General features: G+C 62.7%; 1 protein-coding gene across 1 annotated transcript in view; it reads right to left on the bottom strand.

Moving 5' to 3' along the window:
• Positions 1 to 17,624, bottom strand: part of FOXO6 (forkhead box O6) — a 52,868-nt gene extending 35,244 nt beyond the window's left edge. Inside the window, exon 1 of the mRNA XM_067311359.1 lies at positions 17,186 to 17,624. Coding sequence (XP_067167460.1) covers positions 17,186 to 17,617 — 432 coding nt within the window. The 5' untranslated portion in view covers positions 17,618 to 17,624. The remainder of the gene's footprint in view (positions 1 to 17,185) is intronic.
• Positions 17,625 to 25,114: the final 7,490 nt, after the last annotated feature.

The raw sequence follows: 25,114 nt of genomic DNA, 5'->3' as shown, positions 1-25,114 counted from the left end.
CTAAGGACACGCTGCCTGCTAGCTGGGGATGTCACGCGGGGGTCCCTCAAGCCTGTGCCTCGTCTCCGGCAGCTGTCCCAGGGCTGAGCACGGTGTGCATCCACAGTGCCTCTATCACCCATTAGCGCAGGGAGGGTCACACGTGTGCACGGACACGCGCCAGGATGCAGCCAGGCTGGGCCCGCTGCAGAGCTGTCCCTGCGGCAGGTCCAGCAGCAGCTGGGTGCAGGAGGGGAGCTGGACCACCTCTGAGCGAGCATCCGCTCCGCGCCGCACACTGGGGGTGCCGCTGCCAGGCTGCGGCGAGGAGGGGCCCATCCCAGAGCTCCAGAGGGGTCTGGGGACTGCACCTCCTCATTTCCTTCCCGGGGGTAGCCAGACCACACCGTGTGTCTGGGTTAACTTAGAGCAGCCCTGGATCTGACGCACCCGTCTGGCATTTTCTCATTATACTGAGGGCTTCTGTTTTGCTGTGTGCATTTGCCACAGCATTGTCAGTGGTGGAAAAACTATTTTGCAGGCATGGCAGCGTGCCGTGGGAAAGCAGGGTGAGTGGGAATGCTGGCAGTTGCCAGCCTCCAGCCACACACACACAGCCAAGTGCATCCCTGTGCTCTCCAATAATGGATCGCACAAACATGGGCCAAGAGGCAGAGGTGTGTTGGGGACCCCCATCCCTGCCCCAGCAAAGAGCCATTCCCAAAGGACAGCAATGCACTCCGAGACCCCTCAGTGCGCAAACCAGAGCCGAGAGGAGACGGGCTCAGGAGCCAATGGCGGAGCGAGCCAGCCCTTTGCTGAGCTGATGCGCTGAGCAGAGAGGGGTGCGCACTGCAGCACAAGTCGCGAAGAGACATAACTGCAGCCATAGGGCTTTGAGCACTTAAAAAAGAAGCCATTTGCACCTAAATCACCCCCTGTGAGATCTGAGCCACGCACAGAGGGCCTGGGAGAACATGCAGCCGACTCTGCATGGCGGAGCCCTCTGGAAAATGCCTCCCCAACCTGCCGCAGCACTCCTGACCCCATCAGCCTGCTGGCATAGGGTCCAGCTCTCCATCCTTCCCCGCGCTAGCCTCCAGCATCCCCTTGCTGCTGATGGGATTGTGAACCAGGAGGCTGGGAGATTCCTAGGTGGCACATCTCAATTCCCCACTCCTGCTGGTGTGCCACGGGGTGCTGGGCAGGCGAGGGTGGCAGGAGCTCACCCCCTAGGCTGATAAACTAGCAATGTATTTTGCAGTGAGACCATGCAACCAGCTGGCCCGCACAGCACGAAGGGAAGGGGGAGGCAGAGCTGAGCACACTGGGGCTTGTCAGAAAGCTTCATCTCCACAAACAGGGGCCACGAAAGATGGAGCTTCCCAGCGCCCGGGGTGTACTGGGGAGCTGGTCCAACTGAGAATACCATCAAAGGGCAGGTGGTGGTGCCCAAGCCATGACTCCAAAGTGCAGTTCTCACAGAGGACAAGTTGCAAATTAACTGCGGGCCTGGCAGTCCGGGCTGGACTCCCCTCGCCGCGATGCTCAGCTCGGTGCACAGCCCGGCGGGCTGGGAGCTGGGAGCAGAGGCAGCCCCTAGGGCAGCTCCTAATCAGCAGCTGGCTTAGATCAGGGTCCAGCAACCCCAACACAGCACCAAGGAGAGAGCAATGAGCCCTGTAGCTCTGGGGAAACCCACAGTGCAGTGCGCGAAAGCACTCTCCTGCCTGCTGCCACGGGTCCTTCTGGATGTCCCCTCTCCCAGCTCCAGCAGCCCCAGCGGGGAGGAGAGCCGGGAAAGCGCGGATGGGCCAGAGCAGGGGCTGCGTGACAGGAGAGCTGCAGAGAACTCAACTACTTAACCAGCGTCCCCAAGCACCAGCACTGGAGACACCGCGAGACAAAAATACGCGCAGGACCCCTGGGAAGCCGCGTCTGGGCAGACAGCAGGGAGGGGGGCTGCCTCCGCGAAGCCACCGCCGCCGGCAGCTCCCAGGGCCCTGCCGCAGCACCGCAGCTTCCCAAGCAGGTCCTCCGGGCCCCCCAGCCGTCCCCTCCGGCCGTGCGCTGGGGTGAGGCGCGCTGGGCCAGCAGGGCTCAGGCAAGGCGCCGAGAGCAACGAAGCAGCCCGAAGCGGAGATGCAGCGAGGGGCTCTAGGCTGGGGAGCTCCAGGCGTGGGGTGGGCTGGGTAGCGGTACGAGGGCTGTAAGATCCAGGTACGGGGCGTGCAGCAAGCACAGGTTGGGTTCGGGGTGCATGGGTTCAGGTATGGCACGTGCAGGGGAGGTTGGAGGCTGCAGGTTCACAAAACGCAATTGCCAGCTGGGGGTCTGAAAGCAGAGTCCTGGCACGCGGGTTCGCAGCCTGGCACGGCGCAGGGCTGCAGCGACGCGCATGCCGGTATAGGAGTGCCGGGCCGCCGCGGGAGCCGGGAGAGCGGGTTTCCGGTTCGGGGCCACGGAGCCAGCTGGGCTGGGTGTCTCCAGCTGGCATTCCTACCGCTCCCACGCAAGCCCTGCAGCCGTCGAGCAGCCTCCCTGCTCTGCCTCGGTGCTTTTCTGGGCAGCAGCTGACCAGGCCTGCCCTAGCCGTGCCCAGGCAGGCTGTGCTTTCTCCACCAGCGAGCCCGGGTGCGTGCCAAGCGTGCCTCAGCTCCCCGCCGCTGCTGCGCCTGTCCCAGCGCCGTACGCGGAGCCCGGGCACGTCTCCAGCTCCCCAGCGGCGCCGGGGAACGCGCAGCCCCGTCCCCGCCGTGCCCCTGCCCACCCGCCCCGCACCCCGCTCGCCGCCCTGCCCGTCGCCCGCCAGAGCCCCGCGGGGCAGGCAGCGAGGCTGCGGCGGAGCCGGCGGCCCGGCGACAGTGCAGGAATGAGACCGTGGGCAGGAAAGGGCCGGGAGGAGGCAGCGCTCCAGGGAGATGGGAGGCAGGGAGCGCACGCTGCTGTTCAGCGGTGCTGGGAAAGGCGCAGTGCCCCGTTTCCCCCTGGCATCGCCTCCCTGCAGGATCACCCTGCGATCCGGCTCCGTTCCCCCGGCCGTGGAAGAACACGGTCCCTCGGCTCTGCTGGGACCGGCAGGGTTAAGGGAACAAGCCGGCCACGTTCAAGAAACGCCACGGCCATGTTTCGGCTGTACGGGGAACCATCCGGCCGCGGGCCTTTCTCTGCCCCGGCTCCGGGAGGATCGTGCAGACGGCGACGGAGGCACTGGGCCCTGCCACCACCCGGCTCTGCTGGGGGGACGTGGCGGGACCCGGGGGCTGGCACAAGCTGGGGTGGCTGAGGGCTGCCAGCAGCAGCTGGGCAGACCAGACAAGCGTGGGCTCTCGCCCATGCCTGGGGCTGCGCGCCGGCTCCACTCGCGCGCCCGGCTGGCTGGCTCCACTCATCGTGCGGGCAGAAGGACTGCTCAGCCACGGTGCCGCTGCCGGGGCTGAAGGCATCGCTTGGATTAAAAGCCAACATCCTGCATCCTGCTGCCCGGCACCCCCTGCCCCAGGGATACGCTGCCCACGGGCTCTGCTCCTGTGGGGCAAGGGGGCGACCGTGGTGCAAAGGCATCAGCCAGCGGCTGCCATTCTGTTTCCCAAATTTCTCTTAAAAGTATGGCATCCAACGGGAAGAGAGAGAGCTTGGAAAAGAAGCTGTGGAAGTAAGGGGTCCAAGCCCTCGTGCAAGAGCGATCCAGCAGCCAGCACTGGCAGGCAGAGCGTCGCCTGGCCAGGACCCATCCAAAGTCCCGTGGGGCCGCGGGGGCCCGTGGGGTGGGCCGGGCGCCCGCACACCAGGCCTGGCCACGGCGGTCCCCATGCACCAAGCCCAGCTCCCCGCACAGCATCTCCCTTCGTCGCGGCCAGCCAAACCCACACGTTTTGCCCATGCACAGGTTAACGCAGAAGAGTCACACTCGGCCGTGATTTACACACGTTTGCAGCCAGGCGTCCCACAAGAAATCTAACCAATGGGACCTGCAATTAATACCTGCAACATAATAGAGCTGATTATAATAATTGGCATAATAATTATGTTACACCTAGGGAAGGGTGTAAGCAGAGAGCGCTGCAAAACAGACTCTTTGTCTTTGCTTTTTTGTTTTCTCTCCGGCTTGCAGGTAATAGCCAGGAATGGGCAAACCCTCTTTTAATGGACTCTTAATAATGCTGTAATTTCCCTTTGCAGGGAAAGTTTTCCAAACAGTCAAAGATTCAAAACAAAGCAATGATTGTTCCTATTAGCATTAAATTCTACTCTGGGAGAGCGAATAAATCAAGCAAGGGGATTCAATTCAAAACAGAACTATAAAAAATCCAATAATGATTTTTTAATATTAATAAGAAAAATATATTGTTATGCACCCTTAGCATTTAAACTTCTAATCCAATCAGCGCAAAGTGCAGAGATAAATCACAGCAGCAGAGGAGAAGGGAACAACCATCAAGCCGGCAGCAATAAAATGCTGTCTTACATCCCTGGGACAGACATAGGTTTGACAGTCTCAAAAAACCTCGTGGAATTTATGAGCCTGTCGCTCCACAACAAGCTTGTTAATTCCCTCCTTGCATCTCCGCCTGCGCCCTCCACCTTGGGCATGGCGGGAGCAAGGGGCCAGGCTGCCGGATGGTTAGATCCAAGCAGGAGGTGACAGCAGGTGTCCTAGCTGCCGAAGCCCTTCAGCAAGACAGTTTGGAGCAGGGGACGTGCTGCGTCCTCTCCGCAGCTCCCGGGAGCAGATGGTGCCCAGGGATGGAGCCGCAGAGGGGGACACGTCTCCTACATTACAGCCCTACTCAATGGGGCAGGCGGGGAGGGGAGAGATTCTCCCTTCTTGATCCCCAGGCGGCTCTGGGGATCGCGGTGGGGGCTTGCAATCTCACGCCGCTGAACGCAGCGGGGAGCAGCCGCCGCACGCGGTGCTCTTCTGCGCAGCCCCATGCAAGGGACGCCGAGCGGCTTGTGTCCTCAGCAGCCACCCGAGCAACGCCAGCTCCCGCAGACATCGGCGGATGCTCTGACATGGCCTGTGGGACCCACACAACACGGGTCCCACTCCGCTCCCCTTTCCCAGTGTTCAGAGGGGGATGTGAAAACCAGGATTATGGAAAACCCTCCTCATCGTGCAGGTCTGCGCAACGCATAAAAGTATTTAAATGTGCAATCCCCCCACCAGCCCCCAGCAGAGCCCGGGCCGCCCTGCTGATCTAGGAGCCCCGCACTTTGCTGGGGTCACCGTCCGGAAATAATCCCAGGCTCCCCACACCACTCCTCCCGCGGTTCGCACCGTGCCGTCCTAGTTGAACTCATTACAGATAATGGCCCACAATTCACCACTGACGCATCCTAGCTATTCCTTCTGATTTATCGGCGCCAGCAGACTATGCACAGCCACGTGGGCCAGCCAAGAGCCAGGGCGAGCAGCAAAACTTCATAAAAACTGCGGCAGCTCCCTGGGAGTTGTGTTTTGCATCCCTAGTCCACCAGGTCTCACCTCCATTCGCGCCTGCACTGTCACTGTTGGGTCCGTGTGGACCACAACCCTCCACGCTCCTGTCGAAACCCCAAAAGCAGCTACACCAGTTACACATATGCTACCGGGCAGGAAGGGAGAGCAGAGGGAGATGCCAAACAACTACTACAACCACAAGCGGATATGGGGGTTGGGGAGGAGCAAACAACCAGCATCTTTCCAGGTAGCAGCGATGATACCTGCATCATCACAGCCATGCGACAGCCACAGAGAAAAGACCTCTCAGCCACACGGGGAGTTCCTGGACAGCTCGCAAACTGCTGACGACACAAACCGGGGCTAGGAGAGAGAGAGGGCATCTGGGGACAGACGGACAGACACTCTGCTACTGCTCAGGAACACCACGAGGCTTCACTCCTTCCATTTCCTAGCGTCTGCGATCCTCACGGGGGAGGCCAACAGGGGGCAAAGGATTAATTAAAGCTATTACAGGTCTAAATCTAACGTGCAAAAAAGCACTTCTGCTCCGCTTTCACTTCAGATGGTTTTGTCAGAGGCTCTTGGAGCAAGTGCCAGGCTTGGCAGAGCCTCGTGCTCCCGCTCGGGCACTTGGCACCGCCTGGGTCCCACCCAGCCACCAGCGCTGCCTTTCACAGTGTCTCTCCCCATCGGAGGGGCGCAAAGGTGTTACCCCGGGAGCAGCAGGCACCTATCCCCTCCCAGCAATCCGCAATATGTTTTGATGCAAAAGGAGTGGGAATATCCCATGCCGGGGCCCTGAACTGCCAGGGCGTGTGGCAGCTCCCAGGGGTGCAAGCACACCCAGCGCTGGGGCCACGGTGGTGGGCAGCGTGCTCGGGGGAGCTGCACGTGGCCGCTGGGCTCTGCCCCTTGCTGCAGCCGGGGCCACGGTGTTTTCCCCGCCACCACGCACGGTCCTTGGTGGGAGCCCACAAGCAGCACTGGAGCATTCGGTTTGGCAGCCGGTCCCGCCAGACGGGCGGCTCGGAGATCCAGGCCCTACGCTGGCTCCCAGGCGGACTGGCGTGGCCCTCAGCCGCGGGGATGCCCTGCGAGACGGAGGAGGGTTGCGGGGTGAAACCCTCCGCAGGGGCCAGGGATGGGGCAGGGCGCCCCCATCTCCACGCCACCCTCCGCTCCAGCCAGCTGCTGCAGGAGAAACCCGGGTGCCCCGGGCAGCGTGGCCACCTGCGCAAGGGTGACGGGAAAGCACGCGGGGACCTCGGAGGGTGAGAAGCGCCACCCCAGCACTCCCAGCACCCCAAGGCATCCCTCTTGGCACCGAGCGGGATCCGGGCCACCTGGGGCAGGGGACCTTCTGCAGCGCGCGGGAGGCGAGGGGCGCCGAGCCGCGGGACCGAACCGAGACGCTCCCCATCTCCCGCAGAGCCTCGCGGGGCTCCACACCCCGCGGGCGAAGCCGGGGCTCTCCGGGCCTCCCGGCGCCGGTCCCCAGTGCCACTGCCACCGCCGTCCCCGCGGGGAGCTCAGCCGCGCCGAGGCTGGCGACGGCCCCGCAAGCGTCCGTCGCCGCTGCACCCTGGGGCCGGCGCGGCCCCCACCGCCGCCGCGGCCTCCCCTCCCCGTGCGCGAGGCGCCAGGCTCCCGGGAGGCAACAAAGGCGGCTCTGAAGAGGACGAGGCCGCCTGGCCGCGGGTTGCGGGCCGGGGGCTTCCCGGGAAGGCGCCTGGAGCCAGGCTGCGCCGCCGGGGGCACCGGTTTGGGGTGGGCGAGCTGCTGGCGGTGGGGAGGGAGGGGGTGCGTGAACTTTTGAACCAACAGGCTGGAGATCAGTGCATTACCTTAGCGCGAGTTAAAAATAACCGTCTCGTCTCTTGAAATGAGTCTGTCTGCAATTACAGCTTGGCATGTCTGCGTCGGAGCGTCCCCGGGCTGGCACCGCGCCAGGTGGCAGGCGGCTTCTAACAACCCTCGCATTTTTTTTTCTTTTTTTTTTTTCCTTTTTTTTTTTTCCCCCAGCAAATCAAAGGTGTCTGCTGGGCTCCTCGGCTGGGGCTCCCCCCGCGCGCCAAGCCACGGCCACGTCTTCAAAAGCACCCGAGCGCTGCAGCCCCTTTGATACCCGCCGCTCTGCAGAAAGGCCCCTTCTTCCCTCCCCGGCCCCCCGCCAACGCCGGGACTCTCCCTGCCAGCCCCACTGCTTTGAGGAAGGCCGGGGAGCAGGATGAGTCCAGCCTGGTCTGAGTTTAAGGGAAGGCGAGCGGCTGCCGTCCCACAGCCTTTCCCCGGTCTGGCTTTGCACTGGGGTGCGCACATCTGAATGCAGCGTGCGAGTGTGAGTGCACGTGTGCACGCACCAGTGCAAATGCCAACACGTGACGAGCTCTGTGCATGCGTCTGCACACCGCTGAGGGACAACGTGTTAGCACAGAGCACGACCGTGCAGTGTGTGCACCGACGGCACCCTGGTGCCCTCGATGCACACGCATACAAATGCAAGTCCACACGTGCAAATTAAGAAGGGACACAAGTCCCTGCGCACAGGGCAGACAGTGCCGTGGCAGCCACGTGCGTGCACGGTGCTGTATGAACGCACGACTGGACCGGGTGTGCTGGTCTGCACATTCGCACGTGCTATGACCTGATCTAGGCTGAGTCCCCAGTGCCCACGTTGCCGGGAAAGGTACGGGGGCACCTGGCAGAGGAGGGACGTGGCGGCAGAGCGGGGCCCCGCGAGGCGCGCTCAGATGCCAAGGTCAGCACCTCCGCTCCCTGCGGCATCGGACCTCGCGCCCCGGCGATGCTCTGCCCAGTCCCGCGGCCCCTGGGCAGGCGGAGGCGAGGACTGCTCCGCACCAGGGAGCACGGCCGGCAGAGCCGCCGTGAGTGTGCCTGTCCTGCCATCCCCCCCTTGCGTGCCCAGGCCGGCAGCACCCGGCGCTGCCTGGGAAACCTCCTCCATGTCACGCAGGCCCCGGGGGAGCAGCAAGCCAGGCTCCGTCTCTGCTACATCTGCGGGAACAAAGTGCCGGAGGCAGCCGGCTGCGGAGATGGGCGGTAACCCCTGGTACCCGTGCCCGGAGGGCCAGCGGGCAGCACCCCCGGAGCCCTCCGGCTGCCGCGCTGGGGAGGATCCCACCCAGCACCCGCATGGCACGCAGCCCCCGGGCACTGCCTGGGGGGCCTGGCTGGTAGCTGGGTGCTGGGCCAGGGAAAGACACGCTGCCCTTGGAAAAAGGGCTGCGCAGACCACCCCATCACGAGCGATCGCCGACATCTCATCCCGGCCGTGCCGCTCCGGGGCGGCCTTCCCCTGAGCCCGCACCAGGCCTGGGGGACAGGACGCCCCGCGGCCAAGACGGAGCAGGGGACGGCGAAGGCTGCCCCGGCTCTGGGGCTCGGCATCCCCGCTGGGAGAGAAGGGGGCGCCCGGGGTCCCCGCTCCCGCGCCGGCAGCTGGGTGCCGCGGCGCTCCGGCTGTGCCCCCCTCCCAGCGCGGGCTGCCTCCTCCTCCGGCGGGTGAAAGCAATCTTTGTGCCGTGCTTTCAGTTCTCCTTGCTGGCGCGCCGCCAAGACAACACATAATAATGAACAGATGCTGTCCAAAATGAGCTTCAGCAGCAGACAGGCAAGCCATTCCAAGTGTCCTTCCGTAACCTAAAGTGCCTTTCACCTCGGCACTAATCAGGCACCTTCAGCAGGAGAGAGGAGCGGACGTGAAGTGTCTGGCTAATTAAAAGTAATGCGATCGGGGACTGGAGAGCCCCCGTCAATGGGTCCAGGGAGGGAAGGAGGAAAAGCAGCTGCCTGGGCACCTCCCTGCAGGCCGGACGGCAGGGAAAGGGGCACAGCCGGGGGTAGGAGGGCAGGGAGAGACCCCACGCAGAGCCCTGCCTGGCTCTCCAGCTTATCCACGGCCAGGGGGTTGCCCGCAGGAGACCCAAGGGCAAATGCAAGAGATGCAAGGGCTCAGGACAGAAGACTCTGGGGTGGCGGGGTCAGTCTGGGGCCGGGGGCCAAATCATGCCTCCAAACAGCCCCATGCGAGGGTTGAGGATAAGGAGGGAGCACAGGGAAAAGGGGCAACCCCGGGGCTGTGGTACCCGGAGAGCCCTGGGCAGAGCCCTCCACCCGCTCCCTGGATGGGCCCAAAAGCTGCATCGAGGCAACAGAAACACGCTGGCCCTGCCCTTGCCTCCACACACCTCGGTCACCGCCTGTGAGCTTTCCTACGGGCAATCAACCACAACAGTCCCCAGGGTTTTCACCAAACCGAGAGCCCAAAAGAGCCTCGCTCCCTCGGAGCATCAGCAGCTGGTCAGAGCCAGGGGTCCAGTGCAAAGGCCCTGCTCTGGCCTCCGTCCCCGCTGCACCATGGTCCCCTCTGCTCATCCCAGCTCCAGCCGTCCGCTAGCAGGTTTCTCCTCTGCATCCTGTCGCCCCCAGGTCTGTTCTCCCGTGTCCTCCGCGTCTTACTGAGGAAACTTCTCCCTCGGCCAAGGCCCGGAGGGCACAGGCAGCGGTGCCCCGGCACCAGCCCTGCTACGAGAAGGAGCCGTTGCAAGTCCGGCCTCAGTCACGCCTGCCAAGCCCCGCATGGGTGGAGAAGCAAGTGCAGCCTGTGACGCTCCCAAGGTTTGTAGCTCGGCTGCACGAGGCGGAGGGAAGGAAGGAGGGGAGATTCGGCCCTTTCCTGCTCGCTGCCTCCCTGAGAGCATGGCAAAATCAGGAGCCAGGCATAAAACCCTGCCCTGAAATCACTGGCGACCACATGCTGCCAGGCTCCCAAGCACGACAGTCATTCCCAGCCGGGAGCATCCCAGCGAGGATCCCATCGCCAAAGAGATCTGGGCCAAGGAATTCCCAGGGCTCCAAGAGCTTCAGGCTGCTCCTATGTCGAGCCTGGCCTGATCCACCAGAGCACTGGAGTCCGTGCAAAATATTTACAAGGCTTTTTCAGTACAAATCCAAACACCAGGAAATCCATTCCCCAGCCCGGGAATCTGGCACTCGCATCACAGCATTGGGCTGCAGAGAGCGAGAGGGAGGGAGGGATGCGCACACACACATGCACTCACACGGGCACACACGCACAGCGGCAGGGACACACCGAGACAGCAAGTGACAGCCTCCAAGTGCTCTTCTAGTCCGCAGAATCTTAACTGTAGTTTATATTCCAGTGGTTATTAAAAATAAAGGGGGGGGGAGAGCTAAGAGCAGAGCAAGCTGTTCATTTGGAGCCTTTCCCTTGGGTTTAATAAAGCCCCACTCACTGCTGTAGTATCATTTTTATGCTATCATAAAGCCGGACCATTTAGCAGGTTTGTGTTACTTCAGCAGTTAGCGCTGCATGAAAAGCAATTCCAGAAGAGAAGGGGGGGGGGGGGGGGAAGAAGAAAAGGAAGATGAAAACCTCCGAAAAAAGAGAGAAAAATGAGGCAGGAAGGAGGAGAGCAGCCTGGGGGATCCCTTGCGGGCCCTGCCCTGAGCGCCTGCCTCACCGAGCGCTGCGAGCAGCACTGGAGCGCGTTGCACAGCGGGCACAGCCCGTCCCTCTGCCGGCACCACCGCCACGCACAGAGCCGGGGAAAGCCCAGGGATGGGGCCTCGGTGCCCAGACCCGGCAGCAAACGGCCTCAGCGGGCACAGGTACAACGCATCCGGCGGGAACCCCAGGCTGCATCGAGACCCCACGTCCCGCGGGAGCAGGTCGGGGCTCCCCAGTGACCCAGCAGCGTTGCACTCGGGGCCAGGGCGGCTTCTCCGGAGCCGTTCGTTCGCGGGATGAAGCGGAAGGGCTTCCCCAGGGCCGACGCATCAGGGTGCGGCGGAGCGAGCGGCTCCCCTCCCAGAGATACGGAGCAGGCCAGCCCCGGCGCCCCTCGCCTGCTCCTGTTCCTGGCCGGAAGCGCCGGGCTCTCCGGGAGCACCGAGCTCTCCGCCGCTGGAAGATCTCCGTATATGGAGAGGACAGGGATGCTCCGCCAGGCCCCACCGCAGCAGCCACCGCGCAGCAGTGCTCCCTCCAGCCGGGGACGGGCTCCAAGTCCCGGGGCAAACGGGAGCCAGCCCGCTGTGCCCCTGCCACGCCATCTCACCCCCGTCCTCCCCATCGCTTCCCCCTTCACCGCTCTCCTGCCCGCCCGGGGCACAGCCTGTTCCCTCCCCAGCACCCGGCTGCCCTCCCCAAGGGGAAAGTCCCCCCCACTTATCTCATGCCCTGGTTTCAAGCCTGTTTAGCCACATAGGGCGATGTCCCATGCAGATGCGCTAGCCCAGATCTAAGAGGTGAAATGCAGGGGCTTGGCATCAACTGGCAGCGAAAGAGCCAGGCGGAGTCCTGGCCCAGCTCCCCCAAAGGATATTTTTGCCGTGTTTGCACAGCACCTGGCACAGCTGTGTTCCGGGCCAGGATTGCAGCTCTACCTCCCTTTGCTAATAGTGGGATGGGGTCATATCTTGGGGATCTCCACGCAGAACAGGGAGGTGAAGTCCTTCCTTATGCACCGGTCCCGGACAGAGCCTGCCAGGGGACAGAGCAGGGTGTGCAGGCCATGCTCCCACCCAAACACCCCTTTCAGCTCCTTTTTCTCCCTGCTCCCATCCAAACACCCCTTTGGGCCCCTTTTTCTCCCTGCTGCAGAAACAAACAGGGCATCATTTGTTTCCATTCTGCCCTGCAACAGGGAAGCTGCCAATCGCGGGGTCGTCGTGTGACAGCCCTCGGCCCGAGTGCACGGCGCTCCCAGGCGCCCGTGGCCTGGCAGAGCCCGGGTTCCCGCAGCCACCCTGCCTGCCGCTTCGGGAGCAGCCCATCATGATGTGTATCCAGCAAAATAAAGGAGGAGGAGGTGTAGGGGAGGGCTGGAAAATTAAGGTTTTCAGCACTGTCAGAGCCACATCAAACAGGCATCCACCAGCTGATTGCTTGATTGTTATATTTTGGATGTCAAACCGGAGCAAGCAGAACCTTTAAAATGCATCGGTGCTGCTGCCTTTTTGACGGAGGGTGTTGGTTTCCCATTAACAAGTGGAAAGCGTGAGCTGGAGCAGAAAACTTCAAGCGCTTTGGAACTGATAAAATAACAACTCCCTAATTAAGCAGAACTGTCAGTCACGGGCGCCTGCTGCCCTGCATTGGGAAACAGCAGCAGCTCCCGGTGCACGTGCCCAATGCACCAGCCCAGCCCGCTGCGGCACGGAGAGCCCCAAGAAGCCACCCCACGCTTATCCCAGAGCTGCCCTGCGCACCTCCAGGAGGCACTGGGGAAGCAGCATGCCTCCTGGTCAGAGCAATCCCCACCTATTAAACAAGACTGCTGGATCCTGGTCCTAGTGCTGACTATGGCCAGGCTGTTTAAAAGCTGTGCCTCAGTTTACCTCTCTGAAAAGCAGCATAATGCAACCCACATCTCAGTGGGGAAAGAGAGGCCTGACCCCAAAATACATGCCACGCTGGCATCCTTTCCCTCTCCATAAGGCAAATCCCCAGCCTAGGGGACTAAGTCCCTGATGAACAGGTCACCATCAGACATGCCTCTGCTGGGCACAGGCACAGCAACCCTGTGGGCTGATCCTTGGTTAGATGCAGTCAGGACCTTCAGGGTCCTGCTGTGAGCTCCAGCCCTGACGTTTGAGCAGGGCACCTGGATATGGAAAAGTCTTGCCTACTGGTTAGAGCCAGCCGGGAGACGCAGCTCCAGCAGTGCCTGGCAGCGTGGTCTCGGCCACCTCCTCATGGAGGAAGCCGTGCCCCCAGCCTGACTCTCAAACCTGCGCCAGTCCTGCTCTCCCCAGCATGGGGATGCTTCGAAGGAGCTAATTAAAGGAACAGCCCATTACCCGAGACCACCCTCCGACACTGCTGTGCTCGGTAATGAAACACTTTAAATCCATGATGCTTCTCCCAGGCCTGGGGCAGGAGGGACGTGGGATCTCCAGGGGCTCTTTAAGCTGCAAACAGCTCGTTACTACAAAATTGACTGCCCAGCGCTCCAGGTGCTACCGCAGCACCACATTGCCAAGAAGTGGAGTTGCCAGCCTGCCCTGTGCCAGGAGCGGAGCTCCCGCCAGGGAGGGGACGCAACGGGGGCACCCCTGTGCAGTCCAGGACAGGGGGACAGCTGGAGGGAGGGGACAGCCAGGAGGGACACAGAGCTGTGGAGGGGGAGAGGTGAAGCAGAGCTGTCCTTGCTGTCCCCATGCTTCGGACGCATGCTAGTGACCAGGGAGGAAGCCAGTTTCGGCAAGGAGGAGCTGGCCACAGCCCTGTGGCTGTGCCAGTCCTGGCTGGGCAGGAGAAGACTGTGTGGTGTTTATCCCCTGACATGCAAGTCCCCAGCCAGCAGCAGCGAGATCAGTTAAGCAAAGGGGGGGCTCTGCACACTGCTTCCTGCCCCTGGGCTGCCACCAGTCCTCACACTGCAAGCCCAGACGGGGATCAGGCACCCACAGCAGCCGTCAGTGCCTGGGAAGAGCGCAGCCCGCAGCCCTCCCATTAGCTCCACGGCTCCACGCATGGGCCCATGCTGGCCAACCACTGTGCTGGGGTGGGAGGGTTCAGACACGGTCCGAATGGCACCACAAAGGAGGCTGCAGGGAACAAGTTGTTACCTGCTGCAGCAATGCCAGTCTGCGCAGTGGAGCTACATGCTCACAGCCCTGGGAGGCAGGGCCACCACCAGAGCCACTCCGTTCCAGAAACAGGGCTCCTCGAGAAGGGCCAGGGAGACAGGGAGCATCACATCGCCATCCTGCAGAGCCTCCATCATTGGTGAGTGCATCCAGATGAACCTGTCTGAGCAAGCTGCCTGTGCAAATAACCCTTTGTGCCCAACAGCATTTGGACCTTGAGCCTTTCCTCTGGCCTGCATACACTACACACCATGAAGCAGGCCATGACCCTGGTCTCCCCATGCCTCCAGCCTCTCCATGGCCCCACAGGTGTCGCCACCTCCTTGCCCTGACAACGTCATGGTGCTCTGCAGAGAGGTGCCACCCCTGTTTCACCTTCCCAGCTTGCCCGCACATCCCCTGGTGTTGTACCCTTCCTACGTCCCACCTCCTTTAACGTCGCCCCGTCATGAAAACTGCAGTACTCCATGCAGCTCCGTTGGTATTAAAGTGCACATCGGGCAGTGCAGGTACTCAGTGCTGTGCAGACACATGCCAGACACCACCCCTACCCCAAGGAACAAGGGACACTCAGGAATGGCGTGGGGGGCAAGGGACAGAGCTGAAGAACCTGTATTGCTCCCACACGCTCCCTGGTGGAGGCTCCAGTGTGAGAGGGTGTTGGCTCGGGAGCTGGCAGTCCCTGGTGGCAGAGAGCCGAGGTAGGGGATACCCAGGTGATGGGCCAAACCGGGTATGGTCATTCCTGCTTTCCAGAAGGGAAGCCCTTGAGGGTCACCACTTCCAAGGACTGATCCAGGAAGGCAAAGCTAGCTTCAAAGTCTGTCCTTGCCCGAAGGCCAAAAGTCACTGCCCTTGCTGGTGTGTGTAGAGTGGGAAGCCTGTGCCACCTTGCACATACATGTACACATATATATATATATACACACATGCTTTGCCAAGTGTCCCCACCACAGCCCTCATATTCCCAGAGGACACCAGTCACTCCTCCACCCTGCAAACCACTGGAGGCTCAAACCCTGGCACTCACATGTGATAAGGATGTCACGTTTGTGCCAGCCTCCCAACCCAGCTGCCAGCCTGTGCTGCCCTGGGCCAGGGATCTTACCACCTGGGAGAAAAGCTTTGTTGGTCTCTCCCATGTGCCAGGTCGGTGCCAGCATACCATGAAAAGCATAAACTCACCCATCCCTGCTTCTTCCCAGCTAGAGCTCGGTGCGCAAACTTGCTGCTGCTCACAGCACTGTCCCCTTGCCCTTGTTCCCCCAGGCTGCCCTCCGGGGACACCCAGCACAGGAGATCCCCAAGCACTCCGCAACCCCAGTGACACCATACGGCAGAGAGCTGGGCATGGGATTGCCAGGGAATCCCTTCGCTCCTCACCCGAAGGCACCCCAGTGCTCCTGGCCACCAGTCCAGAGCCCTGACAAACATCTCTGCTGCGTACCTGTGCCCCCAGAGCCCACTTCGCATCCCCCCCAACTCCATCAGTGTGCCTCACAAGCAGTCACCGAAGGGCATGAGCCTTGGGGAGACCCTTCTCCTGCAGCACATGCCCAAGGCCATACAGGTCTCTCCAGAGGTGAAGGTCTGACTGACCCCCACATCAGCTGCCTTATCCCTGCCTTCTCCACAGGTCTTGACACTCCCCGCGCTCCAGAGTGAGGAAATCACTGCAGAGGGACTCCAGTGCCACCAGCTCCCTTCCTGCCCACCCAGTACAATCCAGGGCAAGTCACTTATCTCTCTGCAGAGAGAATGCCCAACCTCCACACAACCACCTGCAATACCAGCTCCTACAACCCCAGCCACAGGTGCCACAGGCAGACAGACGGAGAGACCAGTGTCCCTTCCTCCCCCAGGAGCACTGGGGACATAATGGGGAGCCAGGGCAGCCCCGTGTACAACCAGACAAGGACCCTGAGCAGGCCAGATTGGACTGACTGTGAGGGAGACCAGGAAACACCGTGCCAGGACAGAGGTCGGCCCGTCCATCACAGCAGGCCACTATTAGAGGCCACAAGCCTCGTTACACACGCTAATCACACTGGAGGTGACAGGGCTTAGGGGAGGGCTTAAGAGAAACCGTCTCCTTTTTACTGACACCATCTGGACACAAGGCAATCTCTCCCCCTTCCTAGTGTCGCTACTGGGAGCCGAGTAAGTGCCAGTTAGAGAGGTAAGGGCTCACTGCGGCCAGCACGGTCCAAGCCCGGCTCAGCTCCGGGTGGCCTCCCTGCTCTCTCCCATCTCCAGGAGGGTCGGTGTAACACAGCCCCAGTACAAGCCAAGCAAGAGGGGCAATTATCGCTGCTACCAGGGATCTCTAACAAACCAACAGCACCAGCCTGGAGCAGAGCTGGGAAAACTGAATGTGGAGCCAAGCAGGCTATGTATGTGCCCCCAGGAAGGGGGACGCAGCGCCAGGGAAGGCTGGGGCAGGGAAAGAGCCTTCAAAGCTGGGACAGAGAGACGCAGAGCACAACTGTGCAGATGCCAGCCACGAGCCACCTGTTTGGGGAAAGCCCTTCCTCCAGCTGTCTTCCCAGGCACGGCACCGGGACTCCCAAGCCCCGACGCCTGGGACAGCTCGGGGTACCCACACTGTGCTGCTGGCAGGGCTTCCCGCATACACGGACGGGCAGAGCCGTGGCAGCAGGATTGTCATTCATAATGCTCTGGTGCTCACATGCCAGAAGGAGAGGCAGCCACAGCCACCCTCTCCACGCAGTCCCCACTACCCAGCCCGCCAGCGCTGCCGGCAGAGTGGGAGGCGCGATCCCCCTCACCCTGGGGAGGATCCGGGCACGGGGCTCCGGGGACCGGCACGCCGCTGAGCCGGAGCGCAGCCCCAGCGGTGGCGCGAGCAGGTGAATCGGGGCCAAGCTCACCCCCCCGCTCGCCCGCACAACGCAGCACCGCACCTGTCCCCAAAACTTGACCGGCTCCCTTTCCCCCAGCCGCGAGGAAAGCAGGGGGTCCCAGCTCGCCCACCACCCCGAAACGCCCCGCGAGGGCTGCAGCGCGGGGAAGCCACCGGGGGCACGGGCAGCCCGCGGGGCGCCTCCGGGAGCGGGGGAAAGTTGCGCGACGGGGCCGGGGCAGGGACAGGGGGGCAGGTACCTTCCAGCCGGCGGAGCTGTTGCTGTCTCCTTTATCCTTAAAGTAGGGGACGTATCGGACCATCCAGTCGTAGATCTGCGAGAGGGTGAGCCGCTTCTCCGGGGAGCTCTCGATGGCTTTGGTGATGAGGTCGGCGTAGGAGAGGTTGCCCCAGGCGTTCCTGCGCGAGGTCTTGGCCTTGCGGAGCTGTCCAACATCGGCGCCGGGCGGCGGCAGCGCCGCGGCGGCTCTGCGCTCCGCCGGGGCCGCCGCGTTCTCGGCGCCCTCCGCGCCGCCGGCCGCCAGCGCCGGGGGGCCGCCCGCCGCGCCCCCATCCTCCTCCTCCGCCGGGAAGTCGGGGTGGGGGAGAGGCCAGGTGCACGACCGGGGCCGGCTCTGGGGTTCAAAATCCGGGTCGATCTCTACCTGATGCGCCTGGAGCTTTTCTTCCATGGTCCTCCCCCCCTCCCCGCCCCCCCCGGAGTTACTGTCGATTTCCACCCAAAAACAGAGGGAGAGGAGTGTGAGGAAGGGCTCCGAGGCAGGCGGGGGGGTGGGGGGTGAAGGGGAAGAGGAGGGAAGGGGGGCGGGGAGGGGGGACGCCGGTCCGTGCGCCCGGATCCTCGAGGTGCAGAGGCGGCGGCGGAGAGCGCAAAGCAGCCCAAAGTCCGGAGCTCTAGGAGGCAGCGCTGCCCGGCGCCGCGGTGGGGAACGGGAGGCTAACGGGAGAGATGAGCCGGGGGGGGTGCTGCATATTCATCAGGAGCCTCCAGCCTCGGGCAAGATGGGGGTTTACCAGCCACGGAGCTCCGGAATAATTCCCGGCACAATGGGAAGCGGGGTGGCTCCGGGCGGGCGGGCGGCGGGGGCTGCCGCATCCATCGGCGGAGGCTGCGCCGGGCTGGGCTGCGCGCCGGGGCAGCGCGGTCAGGCAGCAACAGATGAGCGGCGGCGGCCGGCGACGAGCGGCATCCTCGGCCGGGGGCCGGCGCGCGCGGGAGGCGACTCCGGAGAGCGGCGGCGGGTCACCTGGGCGGGGAGAAGCGAGAGCCTTTGGCACGGCGGGCGCGCGGCCGGGCCCCGCGGCGGCGGCGGGCTCCGGGCGCCGCCGGGCCGGGCAGCACCCGCGGGCGGCCCGGCGCTAAGTCCGGCGGCGGCGGCGGAGCGGCGGAGCCATGCTGGCGGGCGGCACGCACCTGACAGCGCTGGGGAGGGCGGCGGCGGCGGGCGGGCGGCTCTCCGCCCCTCGCGGGCGCCCCACCACCCCCCGCTCCCCGCCCCGCTCGGCTTCAGCGGCCGCGCACCGGCCGCGCACCTGCCCGCCGCCGCCGCCGCCGCGCTGCCGCCAGGGCGCGGGCGGGCCGCATGCTGGGGCGGCCGCCGCTTGCTCGCTCCGCCGTGCCCGCCGCGAATGCGAGCGCCGCCGCCGCCGCCGCCGTGACACAGGGGGAGGGCTCCGGGAGGGGCGGGAGGAGGGCGGGGGAGGGGAGTGCCCCGCGCGGCACCGTGCAGGGCAACGGGAAGGGAAGCGAAGGGAAGGCGGCGGGCGAGCGGCGCGCCCGGGGGCCGCGCAGCATCCCGGCCCGGGACGCTCCCCCGGGCCCCGCGGCCCCCCGGCCCCCGGCGGCGGCGGCGGCCCCACGTGTGCCCCGGGCGGCCCCCCGCCCCCCATTGTTGCCCCCAGCCGCTCGCGGCGCCGCTGCCTCATTGGCGGGAGGCGGCCCGCGGCCACGCCCCTCGCCCGCCTATTGGCGCGGCGCCGGCGGGACGCTCCGGCAGCGGAGCGGGGGGCAGGGGGCGTCGCCCCCTCCCCTCCCCGCGGGTGACGTCAGGGGTGCCGGCGGTATCCGCGCGTCACCCCGGGCAACGCGGCCGCCGCGCCGAGCCCCGCCCTTTTACTACGGGCCACGCCCCTCGCCCACCGCGGCCACGCCCCCGCCGATGGGGACGGGGAGACCCGCGCGCCGCGGTGGAACGCGCAGGCCCCGCCTGCTCCGATGGCCCCGCCCCCCGCAAGCAGAGCCCCACCCCCTAGGCACCCCGCAGCCTGCTCTGAAAGCTCCGCCCCCTCCGCGGAATCCCCGCCCTCCCCACGAAGCCCCGCCCCCGCGGCCCACCCTGCCCCGGGGTGGCTGCGGTGCCCCAGGCCCTGGGAGAGGGGTCGGGGATGGGGCCTGGCATGGGGATGGGTCTGCCGCGCCATCCCTCCGCCTGCCGGGCACAGTGGCCCCAGCACCGGCCCCGAGCTGTCTCGGCTGCCCCACAGAGCCGGCGGGTGTGCAGAGGCCTGAGGCGCCGGGCCTGCCACCGGCGCGGGGCGCGTGGGGCCGCGGCAGCGACGCAGCGCCTTGGCGGTGCTGCGCGCGGTTGGGGCGAGGACGCGGAGGGAGTGGCGGGCGGCCCGCTGCAGGCTGAGCAACTGCCCTGGCGCTGGGCCAAGCTCCCAGCAGAGCCGGGGCCGAGCGGAGCCAGGCAAGCACAGGCCGCGGCGCGCGCAGCCCGCACCCCCGTCCTGGGAGCCTCCCGGCACCGGGGCCGGCACGTGGGCAGCACCCCAGCCCGGGCGCGGGGCGGCCCAGCCACGCTCACGTGCGAGTTTGTAGTGCCAAATGTCGGGTTCTGCCACCATGCCAGCGAGGAGAAAGGCAGGATCAGCCCAACCCTGCTCCGCTCGGAGCCCGCCTCTGCCCCCCACACCACTGACCCCCAGCAGGGTCCCCTTGACAGAGAAGGACGGCCCGGGACAGCTCCAGCCTCTGCCAGTGCCTCCCAGCAGTGCCGGACGTGGGGTGATGGCCATCCTGGGAGCCCGCTCTCCCTGCTCCAGGAAGCAAGCTCCGGTGCTGGCCCCGTTCCCCTCTTCCTGCGCGTGTCCCATGGTGGGGAGCCGCTTGGGCTGGGCCACTGCTCTCCCTGGCATGGCAGCAGGATACGCTCCTTAGGGTAATTGGGCCGGTGACTCCCTGATGATCTCACCGCACTGATATGCTGCCGAAGTGAAGTCAGAGAGCACGAATCAGGCCGAGGGTGTTACGGCCGATGCTGCTGGCGTGGTAGGGAGGACACACACAGGTGACGGGAACGGCCAGAGCTTGCGGACCAGGCGTGTTCCTGCTCCCAGCTTCAGCAAGGCAGTGGGGCCTGCAGCTGCCCCCCGCGCAGGGCTGGGCCTGGAGAGGCAGGAGGCGGGAAGGCTTTGTGGGCGAGCTGGCACTCCCCAAAGGCATCCAGACTGCTGTGCGCATCAACTAGCACATCTGGGGTTGGATCTGCTTTTCCTCGTGCTCCGTACTCACTGGGGATGCAGCCCTGCTCCTCTGAATGCAGCCACCCCACTGCCAGTGCACGCCTCCTTGTGCACCCACTGAGGACACACTCCTGCCTTTGCACCCACTGGGGGCATGGGTGTTCACAGCAGCTCCGTGTCCCCCAACCTTGTCCCCACAGCAGACCCATCCCACACTCCCTGCTGTGACTGTCCCCACAGCAGACCCATCCCTACTGCCCCATCCCAGTCCTAGGGGTTCCCTCCAAGGATTTGGCTCGGCCCACCCTGGACCACTGTGCAGAGAAGCAAGCAGGATCCCAGTGCCTGCGTCCCTGTGCACCAGCTGGCCCCAGCCCCTGCCAGGGATGTGAACATGTGACCATGCACTTGCAGTGAGGACCAGGTCAGTCCCAAGGCTGGGACGGGGCTCACCTGCTCGAAGACAAGACAGCAGCTGACTCATATGGGAGCACACCCTGCACTGTCTGGCTTCAGAGGAGGTTCAGATGCCCAAATACCCACCTTCTCCATCTATCACTGTGTCTGGGACATTCAGCTTTGCACTGAGCAACAGCTGAACTCCAGCTCCTTAAGGCTGGGCCACAATGAAAGATGCTGCTGAGAGCTTGTGGGAGTTACCAAAGCAGTGAGTGAAGAGAGGAGAAAGGAGAAAGGCCGGGTAAGAGCTTCCCCATGAGGGCCACCCCACCTCTGTGCTAAGGGACTCCTCCCCAAGTCCTGGACCAGGTTGGGCATTTCACCCACAATCTCTGCCCTTCCCCGCTGCTGCAGTTTACCCCAGAGGCTGTAGGTTATAACCCAGCTGATTTGGGGGAGAGGATGAAGGTCCTCGGCATTTCCTTTTGATTTTTCCTCTTTCAGGAGGACATGGGGGAGGGTTAACCAAGCGCTGTGCTCACGGGTGACAAAGCCACACATTTCAAAGGGAGACACTGTTTTTTTTTGTCACCCTTGCCACCATCAGTTGTGCCTGTATTTTAACACTGTCTTTAATGCCACAGTCACACGCTGTATTTTTCCTGCAGTCCCATTCATTTCCAAGAGAATGGGCTAAGGTTACCCAAGCAACTGGAAAGCTGATGGTTCCTGCCTTGAAGTTTTTGGCCTGATAGCCCTAATAATATAATAATATAATATAATATAATATAATATAATGCAACACAATGCAGTACAGTACAGTACAGTACACAGCACAGCTTTGACAAGTGCTCTGTTTCACACAACCCACAAGCAGTAGCAGTGCCTACAGATGCCCCCGGCCATCACTGGAGGCATTTGCTAGCACGTCTCAGTTGGGGGCTAGAGAGGTATTACATTCCCCAACTGCCTGCAGCGTAGACAGGGACCTGCTGGCCAAAACCCATGTTTACTGGTGCAGCCGGTTCACTTGGGCTCAGCTAGACTGGAACCAAATGTGCCAAACGCCCTCCTAGCCAGTTCACTGTTAGCCCAGGGCACTGCCAAAGGGGCCAGACCCCCAGCCCGTCCCCTGGAGTGACCACGCGCCTTTGTCACGCGACCAGCACGGGGGCAGCCTCCCTCCTGATCTGTCTTCCACACGTGTCCCCTTGGGTGGCAGAGGGTAGCCAGCCACGTCACGTGGCTGCCCCGTGTGGACACGCATCCTCCGTGAGAAGGGAGACCTGTGTTCGGTCACGCATGGGCATGTGTCTGGTCACACTGTGAGCGAAGGTGGCAGAGAGCGGCTGCGGGCTGTACTGCCAACGCCGCCAGGCTGTGGCCAGGCTGGCCACCCCAGCTACTGCCCCTCTGAGTTCACTGCTCCCACACTCTGATGTTTGCATGGACAGGAGCCCCAAAAACAGAGACAACAGCCCCATGACTGGATCCCCCCCAGGTAGGCCCCCTCTCCTTACAGACCTCCGGGATGGAGACTCAGCCTCCATATCCTCCCTCCATCCTCACCAGAGCATTCCTCTAATATCTATCCTAAATCTCCCTTGGTACAGTGTACACCCACAATTTCTTTCACCTACCCTTAGGGCCTGGAGGAAGGATCATTCCCTCCTCTTTCAGAAGCCCTTTGCCCACTTGGAGCCTGGTGGTGTTTCTTCCCTCAGTCTTGACTTTATTAGTCAAAACACACCTACATCTCTCATCCTCTACTAGATCCCTGTTTTTCCAGACCTCCTGTTGCTCCCTCTGGCCTCTTTCCAGTCGTTCCCAAATACTCAGGGCCAGACCCAGCTCCGCCATGCCAAAAACGGCAGGAGGATCCCAGCCTGAACGTCCAGGTGCTGCTGCCCCTCGCACAACTGCCGGGGATGGCTTTCCCCCGCTGCTCTCATGGGTGCCCTGCCGGCCATCCTTCTCCTGGCCCCAGTTGTGCAAGCCAACCCAGCTGCCTCCCCCAGTGTCCTCCTGCATGATGACTGCCCCGTTTCTCATACAGCCCTGCCAGCATTTCCCTGCCTGTGCTGCAGCATGAGTCCATCTCTCCTGCAACTACCTGGTGCAGTACGTCATGTTCAGGCTGCCTAACCCCTTGGGCAACAGCATTCAGACATCCATGTCCATACTGTCAGGTCAAATGGTGATTTTTATCAATACCTGCAGAAACATGCTGTTCTTGCTCACAGCTGTGATGAAGATGATGGGTAATTGTTGTCTAGCTTCATAACTTCTTCTTACAACTAAAAGCATTCAAAGTTCCCAAATATCTGGATTGCCTGGGGTCCCACCCCGGCAGGCAGCCCTCCAGTGTCAGCAGCATCCACACAGCCTCCACTGGCCACAAGGCAAAGACACCATGTGTTCATCTAGCACCATGCTTAGGGTATGGCCTACGTGGGGCAGAAAGCAGGGCTGAAAGTGCAGCCTGGGCAAATGGAAAAGGCCCCTGCTTCCTCTTCCAGCCTCTGAGAGTGCAGATCACTGTGTTTCTGGGCACAACATAGCCCAGTCAGAGGCAGCTCTAACCCTCAAGTCTGGGGCATATGGAGGCGCGTGTTCAACCCTCTGCCCTGCAGGAGCAGCACAGGGCTGACTTCCAGCATCACCTTCCTCAGCACCTGGTTAATTATCACTTAACTGCCTGGCATGAGGCAAGAGCATCTCTGTTAAGCCAGCTACACACTGACACCATCCCAGTTAAGCAGCAGGCCTTGCTACTCATTCGTTGCCATTTGGGGAAGAGGCAGCCTTGGGAGCAGAGCTGTGGGGGCACAAAGCTGTCTCGCCACTCTCACACACCCTGTCTGGCTTCCTACTGGGTCCGCTACTGTCCCAGCTGCCTGATCCTGAAAGTTTTAGCAGGGAGAGGAGACTGGAGGAGGACAGCTCATAGGCCTGCCTGGATCTAGTCCTATTTTCACCTGTGTTGGCTCCATTGCCTTGCCAGGGCCCTCTGGTGCCCGCAACACTGCATTGCCATGCCTAGGGAGGTGGACGAGTTCTGTGGGGCAAGCGCTGGGGTTTCAGAGATGGCCACATGGCCGAGGTGAGCACTACAGCCAAGGGTTTTGAGGGACACTCTCTGGCCAGATTTTTGCAGACTCACTGGCCAGGGTCCCTCTGTGCAGTGTCAGGAAAGGGAGCAATGCTTGGTGGTTGAGGCTGGCGGGGTCCAGGCACATGGCTCTCCAGCATCCCTCCTGTGGACCACAGGTGGCAGGTTCCCAGATACCAGCTCCTTCTTTGACTTTTATCCAGCTGCACTAGTGACTGCAGCAGGACTGATAAGCTCAGGCTAGGTTGTGCCATCACAGCCAGTGTCTTCCAAAATTGTACACAAGTGATTGGCCCAGAATCGCACAGGTGTCTGACCTCAGACACTGGCCCATGTCCTAATCGCGGGAGATAATAACCTCGCATGGCCCGGCCCTTCTTCAGTGCTCATGGCCCCAGCACAGGGTCAGTGTTTGGCGCAGCCCCTGCCAAATGCAACACAATGCAACACAACACAGTACACCCTGGGCCCACTTCCAGCTTCTCAGAGCAGTGTGGAAATGGCTCGGTGGGATGAGGGCTCTTGCAGCCTTTGGAGCTGGCTGGATGCTGAGTGAGCCTTGCCTTCCCAGAGGCCAGGTCCCCCTTTGCCTGCCAAATCTGTCATTTACCTGCTGGCTTCCAGCAGCATCCGGGAAAACACTTTCCGTTGGGGTGTGGTGCTCACCTCCCCTGTTCCCAGCCTGCTAGCTGGGAAACATGCTCCTGTGATTCTACTTGGCTCTGGGACAGGCACGGAAGAGCCAGTTTTCTCTTGATGATGATGCCACTTAACACCTTGATTTATCACGTGAACCTCACACTTCAGGGGAAGGAGAGAGGGGATGTTTTCCTTGGACATGTCCAGCTTCAGTAAGGTGTCTGGCATCTTCAGGGTGGAAGGGGAAAGCAGAAGTGTGGCGGGGACAGGGACGAGGAGGGCCAGCTCCATTACATCTTGCCATGGCCATATGTATGTGAGCTGCTTCTTCCAAGTGAAGGTGGCAGCAAGGGAGGCTGTGGCTGCCCTTTCCCAGCACTGCCCCCCCAGTAAGCATCATATCTGTGACAGTAGTCAGCAGATGGCTGCTTTCCTGCCTGGGGCCTCATTCTGTGTCTTGGCTGCTTCAAGTCGCCTGTGAAATTGGACTAAATGGTCTCCACAGGGTCCATAACAGGAAGACCTCCAGGATGCACCGTGCTGAGCCCCACAG

This window comes from Apteryx mantelli, chromosome 27 (genome assembly GCF_036417845.1).
Source record: "Apteryx mantelli isolate bAptMan1 chromosome 27, bAptMan1.hap1, whole genome shotgun sequence".
NCBI classification, from domain to species: domain Eukaryota; kingdom Metazoa; phylum Chordata; class Aves; order Apterygiformes; family Apterygidae; genus Apteryx; species Apteryx mantelli.
The sequence above is the reverse complement of the archived record's forward strand: the minus strand, read 5'-3'. Positions and strand labels throughout refer to the sequence as shown.